At 36.8% G+C, this 13,481-nt stretch overlaps 1 protein-coding gene and 1 long non-coding RNA gene across 5 annotated transcripts in view; one reads left to right on the top strand and one right to left on the bottom strand.

Annotated features, from left to right (window-relative positions):
* Positions 1-2,971, bottom strand: part of UFL1 (UFM1 specific ligase 1) — a 33,478-nt gene extending 30,507 nt beyond the window's left edge. Inside the window, exons 1-3 of one of the 2 annotated variants that reach the window (XM_040474202.1) lie at positions 2,866-2,971; positions 1,444-1,589; positions 343-371 (exon numbers count right to left, since the gene is read on the bottom strand). In XM_040474202.1, coding sequence (XP_040330136.1) covers positions 343-371; positions 1,444-1,589; positions 2,866-2,942 — 252 coding nt within the window. In that variant the 5' untranslated portion in view covers positions 2,943-2,971. Of the gene's footprint in view, positions 1-342; positions 372-1,443; positions 1,590-2,032; positions 2,051-2,865 lie in introns of those variants that run through there. The other variant, XM_040474203.1, reaches the window with a different exon arrangement.
* A 66-nt stretch (positions 2,972-3,037) lies between these two features.
* The window catches only part of LOC121029802 (uncharacterized), a 46,780-nt gene continuing 36,336 nt past the window's right edge, over positions 3,038-13,481 (top strand). The window contains exons 1-3 of one of the 3 annotated variants that reach the window (XR_005789904.1): positions 3,038-3,483; positions 3,598-3,719; positions 5,529-11,635. This is a non-coding gene — a long non-coding RNA (uncharacterized LOC121029802). Of the gene's footprint in view, positions 3,484-3,597; positions 3,720-5,528; positions 11,636-13,481 lie in introns of those variants that run through there. The other 2 variants (XR_005789905.1, XR_005789906.1) reach the window with 2 other exon arrangements.

Below are 13,481 nucleotides of genomic sequence, written 5' to 3'. Positions count from 1 at the left end.
TTTCTTCACAGATATACAAAATAAGATACCAGTATTAGTGAATTCTTTTTTAAATTTTTTTTTTTCAACGTTTATTTATTTTTGGGACAGAGAGAGACAGAGCACGAACGGGGGAGGGGCAGAGAGAGAGGGAGACACAGAATCGGAAACAGGCTCCAGGCTCTGAGCCATCCGCCAAGAGCCTGACGCGGGGCTCGAACTCACGGACCGCGAGATCGTGACCTGGCTGAAGTCGGACGCTTAACCGACTGCGCCACCCAGGCGCCCCTAGTATTAGTGAATTCTTAAGTCATAGTATCAAAAAATTGAGAAAGGAAAAAAATTGATAAATTAAAAATGTACCTGTTGTAGATCAACAATGTTTACTCGACCTTTAAAGAAAAGACATTCATTGACTTTAATTCATGTGTAAGTATACACCAGACAAAAACTGTAAATTTCAATAGATTTACATCTTGGACAGTTAAGTTCCCCGTCTTCAAAGCACATAAAGCTACAATAATTACCATTTTCAAATGCAAACCATTAGCTGAATACATCCTCGTGGCTGAAGGCACAGGCAATAATTTATTTTTGAAGTTTCATTTGTCACATTAGGCCAATAACGAACATCAATTGATTGATACACAATTTGGCCAGATCTATGGATTTAAGATGGACTTCCCTGGCAGAATTTATCTATTGTACCAAAGTGATACTGACAATTAAATTCGGATGAACTCATTTAAAAAAATTTTGGAATGAGTAGATTTCCATGTATTGGCAAAAGAAGTCTGTCAAGTATTCCAAATTATAGCTAATATTTTATTAGCAATATGGAGGAAGATGAACCAACACCAAGGGTATATCTGATAACATCTAATGAAGAGCTGTTTTCATAGTTGCTTATATTCTAATCAAAGTGTTCAAATTTGCTCAGTAGTTTGTTCAAATTAAAAAAAAGAAAAAAAACTTTTTTTTATATGCTTATAATTGCATTTCCCATGATATATAGGTATAACACCATATCGTTTCCTAATCTGCAAATACTTAAAGGTAAGTTTTTTTAAAAAAAGTGGCAGTATAGCTCTGATTTTCAACAATCTATAATCCTTCAAAATCTCTGTTCTCATTTCATAATTACCACCTGATAATAGACAGCTAAGCACCCTCCCCTGCGTCATGCAATAAATTCATGAACTGTGAATAGGAACAGTTGATTAATTCACACACAGAACACATAACTCATAATAATAAAAGATGCTATTTTGTAAAGTGACGATATTTGACTTCATTTAAATTATATGATCTTTACCTGAAGCTATTAAAAACATTAACGCTGATTTCCATATTAACAATTGAGAAGAATGTCCCACATCCTCCAAATAATTTATTAGTTATATTTTATAAGTTTTTTCCCTCTTCCAAATAACCAGAAGAAAAAAAAACTAAGGAATTACTTACCTCCTCGGACATGTAGCTCATCTCTCATTTCTTTACTAATTTGGGCTGGAGTAATATATTCCTTCCCATCAAGTGTGTGAACTACATCTAGCTGTTTCTGAGCAATCAATTTATTCACAATCTCAATGCAGTTCCGCTCTGACAACCTGAGGAAAACAAGAAGTTTTAAAATGCACTTGATACATTTGGTGCTTAACAAACTTAACAATGTATGAACTTTTAAAAAAAGTTTGGGTAAAACGTCACTAAGATCTACATTACAAAATCTGTATCTTTGATTAGTATAACCATACTGATTCAATGTGTTAAAACACACACACACACACACACACACACACACACACACACACACACACACCCCTCTTGGGAGTAAACAGGTTTACATAAACTTAAATCATGTACCTAACTGGTACAAACCATTCTATTACAGAATTTCAAGTCTGCTCTCTCCTACAGGCCTGCTTGTACCCTTCAAATCTGAATAGAAAAGTTAGCACATATAATTTAGGTAGCACATATAAATTAGGTAGCCCTACTTTTACTTCAATTCCCAGTTTAAGTTCAGTAAAAAAACCAAAACCAAACAAACCGGAATTTTCTTTAAGTGTATAATTGCCTACTACTATTGGTCTGTAGGCAAGGGATATGGCCTAGGAAAACCATGACTGCAACTGTTATCCAAGCTCTTAAGTATGTGCCCTAGTTTGCCCTCAGTACTACAAAATACAGTATTAAGGGATTAAGGTCTTCAAGCCCCATTGGGAACAAAAACATCGAAGTAAGAGATAGTCAATGGATAAAAAAGGATTCTATCAACATTGTTTATGTGTTCTGTAATATTAAAAAGCAGAATTAGGGTGCCCAGGACACAATCCCGCCAAGGTTGGTGGGTTTGCAAGAAATGTCAGTGTCCGGGAGTTCTTAAAAATGACGGATGGGACCATGGGTCTGGCCTGGCACACTCTCCTGGTGGACAAAAAAGGCAAAATGTTTAAAGGGTCAACACAGCATTTACAAAGTACTGCATTTTGTTGTTGCCTCTCCCTTCCAGCTCATTCTAGGTCAGGAAGTGCATAATAATCAGTGATGCCATAGGGGGTTGGGTAAATAAGGATCTGAGGGACACTCTTAAGACAGTGAGAAATCAACAGCTTCAGCCATCAAGAGGGCGGGGCGCGGCAGCACTTGGCTGGGGCATGGCTGGGGGCGGGGGACGGTCCGGGGCGTAGTAGCTTTCGGGGTTCAAAGCTGGGAACTATACTTGGAACTGCAATCCAGGCTCGGGGAGGAAGGTGAGGGCGAAATCGGTGACACAGCCTGGGAAGGTGCGGGGTCCAGAGCCAGGGATCTGCGGCCTCAGATCTCGGCGTGACTACCCAGGGGCTATTTTGGATTCTGCAACGAAAAGGGAGGGTCAGGCACCTCTGTGTGGCCTCGGCGAACTGCGCCCGCTGAAAGTCAGCCGCCAACCGCCTGATCTCCTCCCAGGCGTCCGCCATCCCGGCCCTACTCGCAGAGGTTCCGAAGAACTGCCGACACGTCAGCCTAAAGGAAGCGGGAGCCGAGGCGGAACGGGCCGCGCGGAGGGACAAGAGACTCCTCCCCCGACGCAGATACCGAACGCGCGCGCCCGGCTCCTGCAGGGACGGGCCGGAACAGCCTCAGCCCCGCCCACCTCACGTGGCGGGGAGCGTCCTGCTTTTTGTGAGGCGGAAGGGCCTTGTTTGGGAGCCAGGTGGCTAGGTTCCTGGAATACTGCAGGCGGGATGCAGGGGGCTCAAGTTAGTAAAGTGTTACTTTAGGTTTTTGTATTGTCAATAGTGTTTCAGAGCAGTGTTGATCAAATTAACCACTTTTATTTTTCTTGTGCCCTTCATTTGTTTTTGGGGGAGGAAAGGGGGAGGATATGTGCCTGTGCCTGCGATTAGTATTTCTTCTTCCCTGGCTATTAAGGAGCAGTCCGTAGTGAATTATGTTAATTTTTATATGGACACAGAGCAATTGTACCTTTTGGGTGACAAATGGGAGACAGTACTGAAGGTAGGTACGCTATTTTTTTGCACAAAGATGATGAATTTGGGTACCGTTAAAGGTTGGGAATTGTTTCCTGTTATTCTAGATTTAGAACGTCATTCTTTCCCGTTTCTCCTACAGGGAATATTGGCTCTATCAAGTAATGAAATAGGAACATATATATGCATATATAGCTACCGATGAAATGGAGGAAGCAAAGGGCACCTTTATTTTGCTTTACTCTGCATTGAAATCAGTAAAAGGTGGGTATTTACTCTGAAGTAATTTACTCTGAAGTACTCATTCTCTATCAGATACCATGGATTACATTGGTTGGTAAGGCAGATATGATCTTGCCATAAACAACTTATAAGTCTAATGAAGCAGATTTTTTTAGTACTTAATATAAACTATAAAAAGTAGAACAATAGGGAAAATATAGCATACCATGTGATCACTTGGCATCCAAACTTGTTACTTACTATATAGGACTCTGTCAGCCTGGAGTCTACTTTTTGGCAGCATCAGCTGCTGCACACCACATGTGGATTGTGGCCTAGACACACCAAACCCTTTCAGTATCTTTTCTGGAATGCCTGTCCTATTCCTCACTGCACCATGCCCCCATTTATTTTGTAACTTATTTTTCCATGATGTCCCAGATTAAATAAAACTCTTCAATGAAGCCTTTTTTAAATTCCTACAATTATTGTAGGAATTATATATATGGTGTCTAGTAGCTAAATGCTATTATTGTCTCTAATAACAAGCAAAACTACATTGCAGTTTTTACTTACTATGTCTCTAAGTCTGAGCTCCTCGGTGCTCCTTAGCATTAGTATGACATCGGGTACATAGTACCCTGGTATACTCCGTATAGGTTAAATGAACAAGTCAGTGTAACTGTTTTGGTGCAGCATTTTACTTTGGTATAGTAATAACATTTACATTTATTCCTAAAAAGCAATAATTCCTAAAAAAGGAATAATTACTGATTGTATTTTTTAGATCCTAGAGTAAAATGGTAGCCACTAGGAAGATGAAGCTATTTAAAGTAAAGTTAATTAAAATTAAATAAAATTATACCAACAATGAACAAGTGGAATTTGAAATTGAAAACACAATACAACTAGCATGCCCAAAATTACATTGGCACCCCCCAAAATGAAATACTTAGGCATAAATTTAGCAAAATATGTACAAGATCTATATGAAGAAAACGACAAACTTTGATGAGTGAAATCAAAGAAGAACTAAATACATGGAAAGGTATTCCATGTTCATGGATAGGAAAACTCCAGGAAATCTTATATTTTCAAGATGTTAGTTCTCTTTAACTTGATCTATGATTCAATACAATCCCAATCAATTTCCCAACAAATTGTTGGGTGGATATTAACAGTCTTATTGTGAAGTTTATATAAAGAAGCAAAATGCCCAGAATAGCCAACACAATATGGAAGAACAAAGTTGGAGGACTGACACTACTGGACTTTAAGACTTACTATGAAACTACACTAATCAAGATAATGTGGTATTTGTCAAAGAATAGACAAATACATCAATGGAATAGAATAGAGAATCCAGAGATAGACCAATATAAATATAGTCAATTAATTTTTGAGAAAGGAACAAAAGAAATACAATGGAGAAAATACAATCTTTTTGACAAATGTTACTGGAATAATTGGATAGTCTCACACACACACACACACACACACACACACACAAATGACTATAGATACAAAACTTAAAGCCTTCATAAAAATTACATTTGGAGTGGTCTGCCTGCATGGCTCAGTGGGTTGAGTGTCCAACTTGTGATTTCAGCTCAGGTCATGATCTGAGGGTCATGGGATTGAGCCCCGCATCAGGCTCCGCACTGAGCACAGAGCCTGCTTGAAATCCTATCTCTCTCCCTCTGCTCCTCTCCCCTGCTTGTGTTTGCACTCTCTCTCTCAAAAAGAAAATTACATTTGGATCATAGATCTAAAAGTAAAATGCTACTATAAAGCCCATAGAGATAACAGGAGAAAATTTAGATGACTTTGGATATATCACTGACTTTACAGATATAATACCAAAGGCACAACACATGAAAGCAAGAACTGAAAAGCTGGACTTGATTAAAATTGAGAACTGGTCTGCTAAAGCCCAAGTCAAGAGAATGGAAGACAAGATATAAACTGGGAGAAAATCTTTGCAAAAGACATTTCTGATAAAGGACTGCTATCAAAATATACGAAGAAGTCTTAAAACTCAAAAGTAAGAAAACAAGGAGCCCAATTAAAAAATGGGCCAAAGACCTTAACAGGCATCTCACCAAAGAAGATGTATAGATGGCAGAGCCACCTATAAAAGGATGCTCTGTATCATGTCATCAAAGAAACACAAATTGAAATAAGATATCACTACACAACTATCAGAATGACCAAAATATGGAATATTGACAATACCAAATGCTGATGAGGATGTGAAGCGATAGGAACTCATATTTGTTGCTAGTGGGAATGCAAAAAGGTACAGCCACTTTGAAAGTTTGGTGCTTTCTTACAAAATATAAAAATACTCTTACTCTACAATTGAACACTTGCACTCCTTAGTATTTACCCAAAGAAGTTGAAAACTTATGTCCACATAAAAACCTACACACAGATATTTAAGGCATCATTATTCATAATTGCCAAAACTTGGAAGCAGCTAAGATTTCCTTCAGTAGGTGAATGGATAAATGAACTATGATACATCCAGGCAATGGAATATTATTCAGCACTAAAATGAAATGGGCTATCAAGTCCTGAAAAAACATGGAGGAACCTTAGGTGCATACTGCTAAGTAAAAGAAGCCAATCTGAAAAGGCTACATACTGTGTGATTCCAACTATATGACATTATGAAAAGGCAAGACTATAAAGGCACTAAAAAGACCATTGATTGTCAGGGGTTGGGGAAGGTGGAGGGATGAATAGGCAGAGCCTGGAGGATTTTTAGGGCAGGGAAAACACTATGATATTATAATGATGGACGTGTGTTGTTATCATACATTTGTCCACACCAATAGGATGTAGGACACCAAGAGTGAGCCGTAATGTAAACAATTAACTTTGAGTTATTATGATGTATTAATGTAAATTCATCATTTATAACAAATGTTCCACTTTGGTGAGGGGATTTTGATAATGGAGAGGCTACATATGTGTGGGTGCAGAGAATCTAGGGGACATCTTTATACCTTCCTTGCAATTTTCTTATGAACCTAAAACTGCCCTTAAAAAACAGTTTAAAACTTTAAATAAAATATAAAAGTTAGTCCTTCATTCACAATAGCCACTTTTCAAATGTGCAATAGCCATATGTGGCTCATGGCTATCTTATGGAACAGTATAGAAAACCATTTTCATCTTCAACAAGAGCTCTATTGGACAGTCCTGGTTTCAATCTTTGATAAAGACACACATTTGTTCACTCTGAAATCATGAGACTCAAAACAACTATCTGCACCTAACAACTATACCTTAACTGCAGTATCAGTTATTTTGAATGGGGAATAAGAATGAAAGGGGACTATTTCAATGTTGGCTAACATCATGATAAAGAGTAGAGGAGCTTTAAGTAATCTAATGTATGAATAGGATAATGGTAAACAGTACAAGTGGCTACTGAATAAGAGATGAAAGATTCCTCTTAAGAACAAACTGTATGTAGACTTGGAAAATAGAGCTTCATTCCTCTAAAAAAACCTTTCTAACAGCTTGTGTCTACAGACTTAAGTCAAATTTTTGACACGTATATTATGTGGGAAGGACTCATGGTCCTTCACTACACTAGGTACATGATTGTGTATGGACGCTACACTAGGTACATGACTGAGAAACCATCCTCAGATTCATTTTAAATTCAAAGGCTAATAAAATATTCTAACATTTGTAATGTGGATTGATGGTTTCTTTGATGATATGAGATGTGATCCTGTAAAATTCCTCCAAGGTAAACCATACTTTTAATAAAATTTGAAGACTTTTTCTTTTTTACTAGAAAATAAAACAATAAAATGTGAAGTACTTTTTCCACCTCAACTAGGAAAATAAACCCAAGTAACTGCAAAATGTGTATTCTTAACCAAGTCATTGCAGAGAAATTACAAAGACATTGTGTTAATATTGTCACTGATAGTACCTTACTGTAGTTAGGGATTTAACAAGCACCTTGATACCACCATCAAAAATGGCAGTTCAATCTTATACATAGAAAGCATCAATACCTTTGGAAGCTACTATGATTTATGGGTGAAAGAAAAGCCAAAAGTTCAGAAAAAAGAAGATGAAATTGAAGAACTAGAAATAAGGGAAGCAAAGAAGGTATAGAGGGTGGAATAGTTAACAATACCTCTACGGGGTCAAAGAGAATGAAAATAAATGCAAACCCGTTGACTATTAGAGCAAAGAGGTTATGACTTTTAAGAGGGGATTTTTTTTTCCTGCTATGATAGCAATGGAAGTTAGATTGTAGGATACCTCAGGAACAAATGTGAATAATGGGAGCAAGAACAAAGAACTGATCAAGTATTAAATGAATAGAAGATAAGTCAGTGAAAAGAGAGATTACAATAATGTTCAAGAGGTAGGCAGCAATTATGCAGGGACCATAGAATCACAGCGTATTAGGGCAGGAAAGCCTCTTCAGATCATTCATGCTAGTATCCACCCACAGTAATAATTTCTCTGCAAGGCCCTGGCAGATTATGTACGTTTTGTGTGACCACTTGAAGTGATGAAGTATTCCCTTCTTTGCAAAGTAGGTTAATTCATTTTGGGACAGATTTAACAGAAATTCCTTCCCTATACTAAAGCAAGATCTATTTCTTTGTAACTTCTGTATTCTTTCCTTGAGTCAGCAGAATGACTCTAATATATCTTTCCCATGACCACTCTCCAGATATTCAGTATGTCCCTCCTGTTTTCTATCTCCAAGTTTAGCATCTAAGATCCTTCATTAGATCTCCTGAAAGAATTTCCAGACCTCTAGATATCCTGGCCATCTTCTCTTATTGAACTCTAGTTCGCCAGTATTAGCTTTCGAAAGTGATGCCCAGAGGAATTTAGTATTTTACACACAGTCTGAATAGAGCAGATGACAGATTAATTTCCCTAGATATTATACTTCTGTTAATTGGATTCTTGGCTTAAATTGAGCTGGTAATGAACTGTATCTAAATTGCTATCAAACTAGGTTTAGTCAACTCTGTATCTGAAAAAATTAAATTTAATTTGATAAATTTCACCTTGTTAGCTTTGACCCATTCATTCATTTATTATTTCAACAAATAGTGTTTGAGATCTACTATATGCCAGTCTTTTACCATGGGTGTACCAAGAAGAGCAAACTGTTCTAACTAGTTGAAATTATTTCCAAAATTAAATGTCCTTCAACATTGTTATTTCTGCCATCACCTGCCATCTATAAGTTTTTAAAATATAATTAAGTTTTTTCATTCTAGTTAATAGAAAAATTGATTAAGAGAGAAACAAGGATATAGTCTGTGATAAGTTGGTGACACTGGTATGTTAGGATTCTAGATTCAAAAAATTTTAGAGCTAGAGGGAACTTTAGGGACATCTGAAAGTCTGATTTATTAGTTTTATAGAGTTAACACATACCTTTGAATATGATTGTCTTAAATACCATATTTCCCCTTTTGTTTAGGGGAAGATGGTGGAATGCCAACTTGTTTATGGAATTCCAGAATTGAAATTTATCAGTCTTGGAAAAAACTTTTCAAGACTTACTCTTAAAGAACTCTTGCTGTTCCATAATAATCACCATTTTCTTTATCAACATCCTACAAAGCTATTTAATAACTTATTTTAGAATATTTTTTGCTTTCCTATATTTTTCTTTTTATTCTCCTTCCAAAATGAGATTTAAAATTCTTTTTTGATATTTGTAGGTTTTGTTGGATGGGGGAGCAAGTTTTTGTTCATTGTGACCCTTCATCTTTATCAGTAAAGCAATAACTGGCATCCCTTCTGCTTCACATCACTTTATCATTGGTACATAACCTTTGTAGTCTGGCCTATGGAGTCAAATGCATATACTTTATAAACTATAAAATTACTTATCTATTTATGCTCCCCTTACTCCTCACTAGTGTTGTGACTATATTGTCAGAATTTCATTTTAGAGCCACATTTTTGTGAAAGTTGTTCTGCAAATATATATATTTATTCCCAAAAACACTAAGTAGTCTTTTGTTTCCAAGGGAACAAATTCTATATTAGTCTTTTCTGGTTTTGTTCCCCCCCTCTCCCGCCATTTCTTCACAGTGCTGTATTTAGAGCCAGACGTATTAGCCCCAGGCACCAGTTGCTTTCCTGAGTACACTTCTCCACAGTATAACTGCCAGGCAAAATGACAAAAAGTCCAATTCGGAAAGGAACAAGTTAGTGTTCTTGTCAGTGCTTGGACGTTGTTCTCAAAGAAGCTAAAATTCTTCTATTTTATCAACAAAATATGATGTAAAGGACTATATTGGCAGTTTGTATCACTACTAAGGTACTGGTGTGTAGAATGGTATGTAGAGTTAATAGTCATAGGGACACATTCTAAAGAAATGTATAGTATCTGTGTTTCCTCCCAAACAAAAAGTCACACTGGCTCAAATCTCCAGGAATGATTTGTGTCTTTCTTCTTCTTCTTGGTACCTTTACACCACTTTCACCTACTTCACCCACGTCTAACACCTAACCTCTGGCAACTGACGAGTGTGTTGTCTGTATCTATGAGTTTGTTTTATTTTAGATTCCACATGTATGTGAAATAACATAGGGTGTGTCTTTCTCTGTCTGGTATCTTTCTTCTTTATCTCTTGCTCCTTCTCCTCTCTCAATTTTCTCCTCCTCCTCTTCTTCCTCCATGTATTAATTATTAGTTACACCAACAAGATATATGTTGTAAAGAGATTGAAGACTTTATAGTAGCAGCAGTGATACATCTGGAAGTTGTGAAGAGCCACAGCTGGTATACCTAATATTCACCCTTTTAAATTCCATTCTGCGATTGTTTCAGAAAGTAAGTTCTGGTCAAGCTCCTAAAGGTACTTCAATCAAGAGTAGGTGGTAAAAATGTCTTCAGATATATAGATGCACAGTGTATGTTATTGCAAATCTTTACGGCAATTCTTGTGTTCTCTTAAATTGATTTGTTTCTTTGAATCTTAAAATCTGTGCTCATGTTTTAAGCAGATTGTGTTTATGAGACAAATACTATTGCTGATATCTGTTATTAATCATCATAGTAAGTATATCCCTGTGTAATTTTTACATGGATTAAGCACTTAATGTCTTCCTTATATCTGTTTGACCGTAGCAATTCCAATTGATTTCATTTGGTCAGCAAATACACAGCACATAAGCTAACACTCTTCCTTTTAGGACCTAGAGTAGACCACTAATCAGTTATACCATTTGTCTTGCTAAGCCTGGAAATGCCTCAGAATCCTTCTCAAACAATGTTCCAGCCAACTGCTAACAATGTATTAAAGTTGGCACTTGCTATGAAATATATTCCCCATTCCAGAGCAAGGCCATACTTCTGAGAAATATCCTAATGTAAAAAGACCTCTGGGCAGTAGCATCAGAAATATAAGGATCACCAGTGAAGTATGTCAGATACTTCTTTGAATGAGGAATTGTACCAGGAGAATCCGATATAGATCCTAATTTCTCAGGAGCCAGGAATTGACAGAAGAGAATTCTGTTTTAGACTTAGAGTAAATGTTGCATGGAAACAAAAAAAGAAAACATACTTTGGGGGTATATCTATAGATCTCTAAATTGTCTATCTGTGTGGCCACCACTCAGATTCCCCTTATTCTACTGAGTAGTTTTTTGTATTGCACAATGGTGCTTAATTGTGATGTCATACATGTTTCCTGGAGCTAATGATCCAGGAGGTAGTGAAAGGGGACACATATGTTTTTAGTTTTGTTTTTCCACAACATACAGGAAGGAGCTTCTTAAAAGTGGGAGTTCATTCTTTCCCTAGTGGTTCTTACTGTTTGGTTTCAGGAAACTTTTGTGGTCTTAAACATTTTGAGGATCTCTCAAAGAGCTTATGTATATGGGTTATATCTATTTATTGTGTTAAAATGGAAATAAATTAAAATAGTTATGAACAATGACTGCACTAAAATGAGTGTTAATGTAAATAATATATATTTTTTGTAAAATTAATCTGGTAGAACAAAAAATTTAGTGAGAGGAGTGGATTTGCTTTAGGTTTTCCCAAGTCTTTTTAACATTTGGCTTGTCAAAAGAAATTTCAGAGAATTTCACTTGATATATTTTATTGAGAGAGAAACAAACTATTCATAAGCTGGGAGACTTCAAAACTAAAACTGGTGGAAGCATGGCTTTCAGTAGTTACAGCTCAGTTTATAAAGCATGAATGAAGAAGTGCATTGTTTTGTGATTTGTTACTAGAAGCTTACATTCCTTTTATGGTAGTAGCACTCTATATGCTGATTTGTTTGCATATCTTCTTACTTGGTTGGCTAGGAAGCTGTAAAGTCATGCTTATTTGAAGGAAATGTAAGTTTTATTTAAGGTTAGACTTGGCATTTCAGGGAAATCAGGGCAGTTTTAAACTTTGGTTATGTGACTATAAATGTTTGGTCCCAGGGGTATATTCAGATTGTGCCCTTCATTTTGGATTCTTTTTAACAGGGTCAATAGAAACTTTTTCAGTTTGTTACGATATCACACATCATGTAATTGCTGGAAAACTTCACTGTATGCCCATGAAAAAAAATAAGCATGAAAAAGACAAATAATGATGTAATACCACTTTGACAATAGTTTGACATCATAACCTCTGAAAGATTTTAGGGACACCAGAAGTTCCTTACCGACACTTTCAGAACTGATGCTTCAACCTTTTCTGTGATGACTGCTGACTTGATGTAGAATGAATGTATCAAGTCTCCTGCTAGGGCTGTCCTTGGCATTGCATCATTTAAAAGAATCAGGCCTGTGGAAACACTATAATCAGCCAAGATAATTCATTCAACTAAATATTTATTAAAGACATTTTCACAACTTTTACGATATTTGCATTCATAATTTAGAGAAAGTGTACCCCTAAATACAAGCAAAAATAGAGAGTTAAGATCTGGGGAAAAATAATGAGGTTTTCAGGCTACATAGCTCTGTAAAGTTGGCTCATTCATTTATTCAATGCTTATTTATTGAACACCTATTCTGGGCAGAGGGGATACATAAATGGCTAAGACAGCTCTAGTTGTTACCTTCATCTGAGCTCATAGTCTAGTTGTATAACTTGCACCCCAAATATGGCTTTTAAGCAAAAGAAAAACAAAAATGAAACCAACAAATATGTCAATTACAGGATTATCACCAAAAGGTAAAGAGGGACCCTCAGGGAAAGCAAAGATTTTTGGAGATGTACTAAATACTTTGCCTACAGTAAATGCCACGATGGACTTTTTAAAGCTGTTTGTTCATAGCCACCATTGACGAAAGCTGAGAACGAGAACAATATGCAACTCAGAGTATCACAGAGACTGCTTTCTTTGAAACAAGCATTATCATCCGTTTGTTGTCAGTCTTATAAGATGGTGACTCTAAAATGAAATTACTTTTAGGGGCTTCTGGGTGGCTCAGTCGGTTGGGCGTCCGACTTTGGCTCAGGTCATGATCTTGCAGTCCGTGATTTCGAGTCCTGCATCGGGCTCTGGGCTGACAGCTCAGAGCCGGGAGCCTGTTTCGGATTCTGTGTCTCCCTCTCTCTTTGACCCTCCCCTGCTCATGCTCTGTCTCTCTCTGTCTCAAAAATAAATAAATGTTTAAAAAAATTAAAAAAAAAATAAAATGAAATTACTTTTGTTTTTTAGATCCATATTTTCATAGTACAGCCTCTACTGGTCCATTAGACCTGTAGTGCTGCCTACCAAAAATTAGTCCCAAGGTTTTACCTTATAGCAAGGGGACCAAGAAATGTGGAGAAAC

Source organism: Herpailurus yagouaroundi, unplaced genomic scaffold, assembly GCF_014898765.1.
Source record: "Herpailurus yagouaroundi ecotype Mexico unplaced genomic scaffold, PumYag 139, whole genome shotgun sequence".
NCBI classification, from domain to species: Eukaryota; Metazoa; Chordata; class Mammalia; order Carnivora; family Felidae; genus Herpailurus; species Herpailurus yagouaroundi.
This window is presented reverse-complemented; position numbering and strand designations above follow the sequence as displayed.